The following is an 11676-nucleotide window of genomic DNA, read 5'->3' as shown; positions in this document are numbered from 1 at the left end:
CGGTGGCTCTGATTCTGAAGCTTTCACAGATGTTCGTACCAGGAAGCAAAGGAAAGCCCAAAAGCCCATCAGAATCCGCTCACAGCCAAGGATCTGGCGCCGTAGCCCATAGATTGATTCTTCGCTCGCACGATTGTTCTTTATCTTCGTTTTGATTTCTTTGTATTGTGTTACGCAAGTTTTTTCCTATGCATCACCATTTTCACCAGGCACTGTACCCCACAAAATAGGTCGACCCCCTTGACAATTGCATTCCTAAATGTTTGCAGTCTGCGACACAAGACACATGAAATTAAGGCACTCCTAGATAGCTCCCAGATCGACGTGATTGGCCTTGCAGAGACATGGCTGGATGAGACTATCAGTAATGGAGAACCAGTCATTCCAGACTACTCCCTTGTTAGACTTGACCGTGGGCGCCCAGGAGGCGGCGTGGCATTCTACTATCGCTCATTTTTTGCTCTCCAACCTCGGCTAGACCATGCGCAGGATGGCCTGGAAGCTCTTTGGTTACAGACAACGAATTCTGGGACAGCCCACCACGTGTTTGCTTGCGTCTACCGCCCACCAACTGAGCCCATCAGTTTTTGGACCCGATTAGAGAGAGCGCTTGACGGAGCCTCACGGATAACCCCATCGATAACTCTCCTTGGCGATTTCAACACGAATGCCAGATCGCCTGGTCTTGATACCAGCAGGACACACTATCAAACTCGCCATCCATTTGACTTGGCAGGTGCATACGGTCTGGCAAACCATGTGGATAGTGTAACAGGTTTAATCAAACTTGAAAAGTAAGAGGCCTGGTTGAGCGTGCCTCGACCAGTTATATACAAATGTGATAGTATACATGTGGCAATGGCGCCAATGAAGGTGCTAATAGACAGGCGTAAGACGCATGAGGTGCGAGGGAGTGTAAAGTTATAGAGAACAGGGGAAAACTGTTACATCATCCCCCTCCTATGGAGAGGAAGGAGCTTATAACCCAAATGCTCAAGTGGAATAGAGTACAATAAGCGCAAACACGTGCGAGACGAAAAAAGGCTTTGCACTGAAGTAACACAATAAGATGACTGAAACTCCATGCAAATTAAAGTGTAATAAGCTCAACAAATGTGTAAGGTGAAACTAGAAGTTCAACTGCAAAACTCAGCGGGCAGAAGCCAAGGTTTTGTACTTCTGAAGTGGAACAATGTCATTACCAGATTCATCCAACAAATAATGTTCAGGCTCCCAAGTGGCATCAGAGTAGCCTTGCCACTTGACTAGGTACTGAAGCTGATTCTGCCGGCGGCGGTGACTGAGAATGTTCTCCACCACATAGCGGGCATGACCATCAAGGTCCGTGATAGGCGGAGGCGTAGGCTGTCTCCTATTAGGAATAGCGTTCTTCTCGTAGGCACGGAGTGCCGACACATTAAATACCGGGTGACAGCGGCTGGTATGAGGCAACTTGAGCTTGTAGGCATTCGGGCCGACCACATGGGTTATAGGAAAGGGGCCAAACCACTTGGGGCGTAATTTATGGGATGGTCGGTCCCGAGCTTCAGGAGTCAGGAGGAAATCCCGGTAGACCATTACCAAATCTCCCACCTTCAGCTTTCCCTCGACCCTTGTCCGATCTGCATAGAAGGCCTGACGAGCTTGAGCTGCCACTAACGCATCTTGTGAGATCTTGACCGCGTCTTGTCTTGCTTGCAACCAATCAGCTGAATCTCTGCCTCCCTGAATAGGGTTGAGGAAGTCGGGTGGCGCGAGTGTCGATCTATGAACCTTCGGAAATAGTTTGCAAAGCCAAGAAACTTCCTCACATCAGTTACTGACGACGGAGTTGGCCATGTTTCCACAGCACTTATCTTCTTGGGATCAGGGGAAATTGATGTGCCGTTGATTTTATGCCCCAAGAAGAGAACTTCTCTCACGCCGAATTCGCATTTAGACTGTTTGCAATACAGCTCACTATTTCTAAGTGTTTCTAGAACTGTTTGAAGATGATGCTGATGATCTTCCCAGGTCTTGCTGAAAACTAGAATGTCATCCAAGAATACTACAACGAATTTTCGGAGATGCGGTTGCAGAATAGAGTTCATGAGTGACTGAAAGGTGGCCGGGGCATTAGTCAGCCCGAATCCCATGACTCTAAATTGGAAGTGGCCGAACGGCGTATTAATGGCCGTCTTAGAAACATCCGAGTCTTGAATTCTGATTTGATTGTACCCCGACCGCAAGTCCAACTTGGAGAAATATGCACTGCCCTGGATCGTGTCGAATAAGTCATCAATATTAGGAAGACAAGCTTTGTTTTTGATCGTAATTCTATTCAATTCTCGCCAATCGCACACCATTCTCAGAGTACCATCCGACTTTTTCACAAAAAACACAGGTGCACCGTATGGCGACTTACTTGGCTCAATGAATCCCTTCTCAAGTAATTCTGACAGCTGTGACTGGAGCTCGTCCATCTCCGGTTTCGGCAGGCGGTAGGCGGGTCGAGACGGTGGTCTGGCTCCATCTTCTATCTGGATTTCATGGTCGACTGGTCTCTTCGGTGGAAGCTCATTCGGCAGCTCGTCTGGAAATAAATCCTGGTACCTCTTGAGCAGGTTCTGGATGTCTTGTTGCTCTGATTCCTGGAGTTGTGGCCCGGAACGATTCTCCTCGTTTGCAGCAGTGACCCATGCAAGAAACCCCTCGGCTCCACTCCTCAGGGCATGACGAGCTTGTCGGCCACTGATAAACATGCTTTCCACAGATGGCCGGTCGGCTGTCGGCGGGTTAGCTGAAGGCAATTTGGCAACAAAGGGCTCACCGTCCAACTGAACTTCGTTCGTACGGAAGTTGATGCTGGGGTTGTTCCTTGTAAGCCACGGCTTGCCAAGAATAGCGTCGTAGCGAGTCAGGGGATACACAGTAAAGTGCTGTTCCTCACTGAAGCCCCCGACTGTCACCCTTAGCGTGCGTGTGGAAATCTGCGGGACCTCGCTGGTCGAGCCGTCCGCCAATGTTACGCTCAGCACTGCTGAGCTTGCATCCGTGTCAAGATGATGCTTTCGAACAAAACTGTCTGCAATGAAGTCATGCGTCGAACCGGAATCTATCAGCATCACTGCACGGCGACCGCCGATCTTTCCCTGTATGCGCAGTAGGTCGTGTTCAGGTTCATTGCCGACGCTGACGTTGCTGACATGACACCTTTCTGCAACGGGACAATTTCCTACAGCTATGGGTGTCTCCGGCTCCGTAGGTTCCTGGAGAGCAACGTCTTCAACCTCCAGAGCTCCGAACCGGTTAGCGACTGGTACCGGCGTGGGTGCTTCGGTCGTCGCCAGTAAGCGCACCCCCTTTCTTACTGGCGACCAGCGTTTGGGTAGCGCTGTCCACCGTCAGTACAGTCTTTAGCGAGGTGGCCTGGCTTCCTGCAAGCAAAGCAGTGTCCCATTGCTCGCAGTTGGACACGCTCTTGGTCCGTCAGCTTGCGGAGGCCCTGACCACGGAAGCTGGGCACGGAACGCGACTCTCTACTGGCTGGTGGCCCCGACGCCGGTGGCCCTGACGACTGCTCCACGGTGTTTGCTGCCATGACAGCTTGCTCCAGGGTACGTGGATGCTCACGCATGACCTGTCGCTGGATGTGCGGAACTAGACCCCTGACGAACAGCAGCGCTCTGGTGTGGTGGTCGATTTCCGGCACTTGCAGGCTGAGGCGAGTGAAAGCAGCAATGTATGCGTCCAGCGACCCGCGCTGCGCTGCGGAAATTAGTCCCATACGCGATATTTCCTCGTTGTGCCGTGGTCCGTACACATCGCCAAGTGCCGCTTTCAGAGCAGGCCAGTCGGAAAACACTTGGTTAGCTTCCAATGCCGCTATCAACCAAAGACGAGCGTTTCCAGTCAAAAATCCTGCCGCGTAGTCGACCCTCTGTGCCGCATTTGGGAGTGCCAACGACCGTAGGGCCATGTCCATTGCAAACGTCCATTCTTTGAATGTAGCGGAATCTCCTCCAAACACAGGCGGCTCTTTTGTAAGGCGGGGTGTTGGCTCCCACGGTTCCGAGTTCGGATGTATCGTTCGGTTTCCTTGGCTAACGCGCTGAGCGGTCTTGATATCGTTTATCAGCCGAACGACGAGTACGAGGAGCGTAAGCAGAGCGACCAGAACACCTGCCAAAAGCAGAGTAGTAACCATCCTCTGCTACCAGTGTAACAGGTTTAATCAAACTTGAAAAGTAAGAGGCCTGGTTGAGCGTGCCTCGACCAGTTATATACAAATGTGATAGTATACATGTGGCAATGGCGCCAATGAAGGTGCTAATAGACAGGCGTAAGACGCATGAGGTGCGAGGGAGTGTAAAGTTATAGAGAACAGGGGAAAACTGTTACAGATAGTGCCACGCGTGTGACGCCCGACTTCCCCCAAGGTACCGTAATCGACCTAATCCTAGCCCGTCCCGAAACAGTAGCGATGTGCCATGTCATTCAGTGCACGATCAGTGATCACTTTGCAGTTCTTGCCAAGCTGGACATTTCCGTGCCCAAGCAGTCGACCAGTAAGCCGGCTACATCCACCCGAAATCTCCGCAACATCAATATAAACCACTCCCGAAATGACCTTACTGCTGGAAACTTGTATGCTTTTCCTGCTCATGCTAACGTGGATGAAATGTGGCAAGACTGGCATTCAAAGTTTATAACTGTTCTGGATCGCCATGCTCCATTTACTTGCAAGCAAAGCCGGAAACACCCAAGCGAACCACCGTGGTCGGACAGAGAGCTGTATCAGCTTACTATGCGGAAGAACAGGCTGCACAAGCGTTGGCTATCGGACAAAACTTGCCAGCAGGCCCACTCAGCATTCAAACAGGCCCGGTCAGCTGCATCAAATGCCTACAGGCGTAAACGGAACGAGTTCTTTCGAAACAAGTGCTCGGAGAACACGGGAAACCCCCGCCAGCTATGGTCCGTCATAAACTCCGTTACCGGTCGAAAGCGGACACATCACAGGGGCGGATCCAGGGGGGTGCGAAGGGTGCAAATGAACCCGTCAGGATTTTTCAAAAAAAAAAAAAAAAAAAAAAAAAAAAAAAAGGTCAGGCCAGGCCCAGGCTCGTTGTACTATACAGAACAGGGTTGGATCCAGGGGGGTGCAAAGGAACTGAACAGCCGCCCTGAATTCTGACTAGAGTTGATATTGTGTATATAGCATGTACATAGCATAATCTGTGTCTGACTGAGAATCATACCGGTAGCAGTCGTAAATTACTTGTAACTTTTGACTTTCAATGTGTAACTAATCATACTACTCATCTTGGTGCTACATGTATGTGTAATTATCCGATATTATATAGTAACACACATAACATACTATGTCTTTGGTTTACTACTGTAAAAGAAAATATGTAAGTTTCATCCTCGCACCCCTCAGCTTTGGGGTCTGGATCCGCCCCTGCATCAGGAGCCATCGTGTGGTGTGGAGGCGATTACGTCTGCTTTCGAGACTGTCTTCACGGACATCACTCGGCCATCCGAACTACTCCTGCCTGCTGGACCCCCTGCAGAGCATTCCCTAGTGTCCTTTCCACCCGTCACAGTGGATGCTTTGGAGCGCTTGCTGCAGCAAGTCAACCCGGCCAAAGCTACTGGAAGTGATGGAATCCCAAGTCTCCTGATCAAGCATTGTGCTGATATGCTAGCTTCATGTCTTACGACATTGTTTAATGCATCCTTATCCAGCGGCGAAGTTCCACAGCAGTTCAAATTAGCTCACGTTGTACCGCTCCACAAGTCTGGTGATCCCTCTGTTCCCAAAAATGTCCGACCGGTATCACTGCTACCGATACTGTCCAAAATCCTTGAGAAGATCGTGCAGAAATCGTTGGTGAAACATGTCGCACGGATGAACATCTTGGCAGTGACCCAATTTGCGTTCCGTCATGGGCACTCTACGGAAGATGCTCTTGCCCTACTAACTGACAGAGTTGACACTGGGCGAGATGACGGTCTAGTTGTGGCAACCTGCCTTCAAGATATGTCGAAAGCCTTCGACAAAGTCAAACACAGCATTCTTATCCAGGACTTTTTGACATTGGCGTTACTGGAGGAGCACTGACTTGGTTCAAGCATTACCTGTCAAGTCGCCAACAGCAAGTGCGCACTGGTACCGCACTCGGAAGGGTTGTTACATGCACCTGCGGTGTTCCGCAGGGTTCGGTCCTGGGGCCTCTGCTCTTCAGCATATACACTAGAGACGTACCGACTGTTACCTCTCCGACTACGTCAATCCAGTTTGCAGACGATATAGCCTTGACTTCCAGCCGCCGCAGCGCTGACCGCGTTTCTTCTGAGCTCACAACAGCTGTCTCTAGCCTAGCTCGCTGGCTAGCCTCCCGTAGTCTCATCCTCAACGCCACCAAGAGTCAGCTCCTTGTCTTTGCAGGATCCAATGGCCAGAGTCCAAACGTTGTGGTAAAGTGTGATGGCATACCCGTGCCAAGCGTCACCAGTGCCCGCTACCTTGGCATCATCTTGGATGTACGCATGTCATGGCAGCCCCAGGTCGATGCGAGCATCACGAAAGCCATTTTAAGAAAATTGGAACTCTGTGGCGGACACGAAAGTCGCTAACACTTGCTAGCCGTGTGCTGTGCTTCAAGGCAGCTATCATGCCGGATCTACTGTATAGGTCCGTTGCGCTTAGCCCAGGTCTCACCCAGGCCCAGATCGATCGGCTCCAAGTAGCACAAAACCGTGGGGGCAAGAGCAGTCTACGGCAGGCCAGGATTCTCTCGTGCCAGTAATCTCCTGGAACGCATGCAGGTGTTCAGGATTGGAGAAGTACGTATAGGATAGTGCACGGATCCGAGGAGAATATTTTTCATAATCCCCAAGGCGCGCAGCGCCGCGGGGATTATGAAAAATATTCTTCCGAGGACCAATCCGTGCACTATCTGTATATAGCTCGACTTGTCAGGGGTCAGCGCAGCCATCACGGTACACAGTTGTTGGCTTTCACACTTTTTCAGTTGTAAGCAGGGAGTACAGTACTCAGTAGTACTTTTTCAAGCTCAACAAAAAGGCAAGGCAAGCTTGCAAGCAAGGAAACATGACACAGGAACAAAACACAGGAACAAAACACAATCTGACAAATGAAAAACAATGCTTGTACTAACTTTAGTAAGGGAGTAGTACATTGGTATTGTCAAGAGTACTCTTGGTATTGTACTACTCCCTGGTTGTAAAACTAAACACCTTCATATGGGCTCTCTGCTGCAAGAAAAGAAGAATGAAGTACTGTCAATTTTCAGTTGTTGCCAGCCTTGCATTGCTTGCCCTTGTTGTTGCAGTTGTCGAAGATAGTTGATAAATATGGTGGTAAAGACACACCCGGCAATATGGCGGTAAACACACGCCTGCCCACACACGCTCTCTAGGCTGCAAAGTTCTAGCACAGAGCTCTCCTTCTCACCACCACCACCATCAGTTCGCGCCTGGCGCCTGGTCGATGCATGGTTGGCGGTATCCGGCATCGCAGGCTGGTACATCAAGTAGCGCATGGCACATAGAAGATGACACAGCAACGACATAGCTCGATTGCGACGTACGTTTCGTCCCCGCTGGACTCATCAGGCAATCTTCTTCATGGGTGTCTTCATACGGAGCTTGACTCGGGAGAATGAAGTTGAAGACACCATTGCAGCTGTACTTAATTTGTCAGGGTCACGGACAACGAGGTGTCAGATAAGGCCGAAGCGTCCGTTCCCGTCAACACCAGGAGGAAGATGAAGTGGGCTGTAACCATATGGGATGAGTTGCGGAAAAGTCGAACGGACACATATCCCAATGAGATGCTGGTGGCTGCCGTGAAAGCGCCAATATGGGAGGTTGGCGACATCGAGCTGGTTTGGCTACTCCAGCGATTTGTTTTGGAGATCAGGGACCAAAAAGGCCAGAAATACCCGGGTAAAACTGTCCACGAAATTGTAGTCGAACTGCAGCGCGCAGTGCGCGAAAAGCGGCCAAGCTGTGCCTTCTTCAATTCCTTTGAGTACAAGGGATTTCAGGATGTGATGGACACATGCATGAAGGAGTCCGCCAGAACGTCTACAGGTCAACGCCGCCAAGCGCAGCCGATCTGGCCAAAGGACGAGGACAAGCTCTGGGAAGCTGGCGGTCTCGGTAGTGACCAGCCCCAGCAGCTGCTGGATACCGTGTTTTTCTTGGTTGGGAAGAACTTCGCTCTGCGAAGTGGCGAAGAGCACCGATCCCCGAGATATCTGCCGAACTCGCAGATAACCCTCCATGAGCCTGAGGATGGCAGATCTTATCTGCTCTATACGGAGGAAGTGTCGAAAACCAATCAGGGCGGGCTTAAAAGCCGCAAAGTCCAGCAGAAGTCTGTGCGCGCTTATGACAACCCTAGCTGCCAACCTCGATGCCCGGTTGCCATATTCAAGAAGTACGTAGCAAAGCGACCGAGTGAAGCTCAAGCATTTTACCTGAAGCCTTTGCAGAAGCCAACGGAGCAAACGTGGTTCGGCAATGTGCCTCTTGGGAAGAACACATTGCGGTGTATGGTTGCAGATATCTGCAGCAGAGGTGGCCTCAGTGGGTTCTTCACGAACCATTCCTTGCGGCGGACGTGCGCTACACAACTGTACGACAACGGAGTTGATGAACAGACGATTAAAGAGGTGACTGGACACCGCAGCGACGCTGTGCGGCAGTATAAGGTCACCTCCGAGAAAAAAACAGATGGCAACATCTGACATCCTCAACCGTTGTCAGGACCAGCCAGCACAAGAACCCTGCAAGCCAAAGACAACAGTTGCGCGGGAAGACACCGACAGTGAAAATGACTCGGCACTCCCCAACCGTAAGCGTCGCCGGGCCCTGATCAGCATTGGCAATGTGTATGCCGCGGAGGGTGCCACAGTTGTCATCAAGCTGTCGTGACTCACTCTTGTTTTAGTTGCCTGGCATTCCTCTGTTTTCTTTCTTTTCCCGTCCTGATCTTTTTATATTGCTATTGTTTTGTAGTGGGAGTTCAGGCCCCACATGTTTTTGCGTTTATTCTTGTAAGTCCTGATCTGTGTTTTTTTCTCTTTACATTGCCTCAGCCTGTTATGGTTTTTTTCTTGTTCTGGTGGGAGTTCAGGCCCCACATGTTGTTTTTGCGTGTACTCTTGTAAAGTCCTGATCTGTGTTTTTTTCTTCTCTGTATTTTGCCTCAGCCTATTATGGTTTTCTTCTTGTTCTGGTGGGAGTTCAGGCCCCACATGTTGTTTTGCGTGTACTCTTTTACATGTAAGTCCTGATCTGTGTTTTTTCTTCTCTGTATTTTGCTTCAGCCTATTATGGTTTTCTTCTTTTTCTGGTGGGAGTTCAGGCCCCACATGTTGTTTTTGCGTGTACTCTTGTAAGTCCTGATCTTTTTCTCTTTACATTGCCTCAGCCTGTTATGGTTTTCTTCTTGTCCTGGTGGGAGTTCAGGCCCCACATGTTGTGTACTCTTGTAAGTCCTCATCTGTGCGTTTTTCTCTTCGAATTTTCTCAGCCTATTGATTTATGGGTTTTCACTCATCTGGTTTACTAAAAAAAACCATTAACCAACCCTCTACAACTCCAAGTCTTGTAAATGGATTGTCGTTTGGGAAGGGGGGGGCGAGGTGATGGGCAGTATGACCAGTGTTCAGTTTCCATGGCAACATTGTTGTTGACATCGAGATGCGGGCGTGTTGGATTTCTTGCGAATTCAAAATACAAAGAACAACATTTCTCTTGTTTAGGTTCCATAGTAAATTTACAATATTTACGATACAATACAATGTATTTTCTTTCATTTGTTGTTCAGTTCCCATGGCAACGTTGTCATTGACGTTGCAGACATACATGTACCTTGTTGCCAATTATTCACGAGTAGCTGTAATTGCACGTTCACATCCATGTTCATCTAATACAAAAAACATATTCACGGTGCTCATGTAAGAGTTTTGTAAATATGTCCACTTGTTCAATTACCTTCCTATAATAAGATCATTTGATTGAGATTTCACACAGCGGCTTCCAGGCTGGCTCTTTGGGGTTTGTTTGGCTAGCTTGCTTTGGCCTACTCTCGCTAGGTATAGTGAGAGCAGTCCAAAGTCTTGGGCTCTTTCCCCTCACCTAGTGGATTATGAAGAATAATCCCCTGGGTCAGGGGATTATCAGCCCTAGAACCCCTGACAAGTCGAGCTATATCGGCAGAAGGTCCTGGTCTTTGTCTGAAGGTGTATACACGCCAGTGCGAGTCCATCCCTCCAGGAGCTCTTCGTACGCTGCGCGGATCGTAGGACGCGCCTGGATCTCGCCCTGGGGTTCCGTCTACCAGCTACACGAACCCGCGCCGGACGATCTCGCCCTGCCTCCCTTTGGAACGTCCTACCGGATGCAGTCAGAGTACTGTCGTCTCTCAGCAGCTTCAAAGAGTGGCGTAGGCGTACCAAAGCAGGCAGTGCGGGTACAGGTACTCGAAAGCATGGCACCACGATGTCCCGTAGCGTCCCCAGCAACGTTTCCCGTAGCGGTGACGAGTGTGAACGTGAAGAGGATGGCAGCGTCCTCTGCAACATCTCCCGTAGCAGTGACGAGTGTGAAGGGGATGGCGACCAAGATGCCATCCCCACCAAGTACCAGACAGATGTGACAGAATCCAAGCCAATCTTCCATGTTATTGAGGATGACTCGTGGAAGCTTGTCTCCTCAGAACGACCCAAAAACAAGCGTGCTGTGGTGTATGTGGGCAATATCGCCACAGATAGCACTGAGAGCCACTTCAGGCAATTTATCAAAACCAGGAGTGAGTTTCTGGGCGCCTCCATTCCTGTCCACACCTGCAGTGTATGGCTGTCAGAAAGTGGGCGTGCTTCCGCAAGAGTGACCATCGATGCCAGTTTGTTTGTTTGTTTGTATTTATTTTGATTCGCAAATTCAAACGGGCATAGAACCCAATAACATGAAAGCGAATATAAAAATTATAATGAGAATGAGAATTTAAATGCTTAGATCTTCAGCATAGAGTCAGCAGTACATCAGAGGGAGATCGGGTACAACAGAAAGAAAACAGAAAAAAACAGAAGATTTCGCTTGTCTTCAGCATCTACAGGGCACAGGTACAGGGGATTACCTGCGTGCGAAACTGCCGAGCATGATGGATGGCACGGATGTCGCTGGGGAGGGCATTCCATAATACAGCACCCTTGCAAGCAAAGCGCCCCCGCCCTGCAACTGAATGGGAAACTGGCACGCACAGGCCCATGGCAGATTGGAGCCGAGTAGGGCCGGGTGCAGCGGGGGTTAGCAGGGCTTGCAACTCTGGACTTGCCAGTGCATAACGACAGCGCCACACCAGGTATGCTAGCTTCTGATTGAAGACTTCTGCCACAGGGAACACTGACATGTGCTCCAGCAGGTCGCGGGCAGACGACCACGGAGGGCGGCCAAAGACAGCACGAGCCCCACTGTTCTGCAGGACCTGTAGACGGTCGAGGTACCTTCTTTGCAGTGAGCTAGAGTACGCGTTTGAAGCATACAGCAGGTCAGACATGATAAGCGATCTAAAGTAGGTCATGCGTGACTGGTGATTCAGGCAGCGGCGCATTCGCCAGAGTGCTCCGATCTTCTGTGCACTCTCCACAGTGACAG

General features: G+C 50.1%; 1 protein-coding gene across 1 annotated transcript; it reads left to right on the top strand.

The window, feature by feature from the left end:
* Window positions 1-7775: 7775 nt before the first annotated feature.
* LOC135816561 (uncharacterized protein KIAA1958-like) lies at window positions 7776-8762 on the top strand. Its single transcript, XM_065329756.1, has one exon. It carries the CDS (start codon window positions 7776-7778, stop codon window positions 8760-8762), a length of 987 nt encoding a protein of 328 aa, XP_065185828.1.
* The last annotated feature ends 2914 nt before the right edge of the window (window positions 8763-11676 follow it).

This window comes from Sycon ciliatum, chromosome 5 (genome assembly GCF_964019385.1).
Source record: "Sycon ciliatum chromosome 5, ocSycCili1.1, whole genome shotgun sequence".
Taxonomy (NCBI): domain Eukaryota; kingdom Metazoa; phylum Porifera; class Calcarea; order Leucosolenida; family Sycettidae; genus Sycon; species Sycon ciliatum.
Note: the sequence above shows the minus strand (reverse complement) of the source record. Positions and strands in the feature narration are given on the sequence as shown.

Coding starts and splice junctions, on each gene's coding strand:
- LOC135816561 (XM_065329756.1), top strand. CDS start 7,776: ATGAAGTGGGCTGTAACCATATGGGATGAGTTGCGGAAAAGTCGAACG.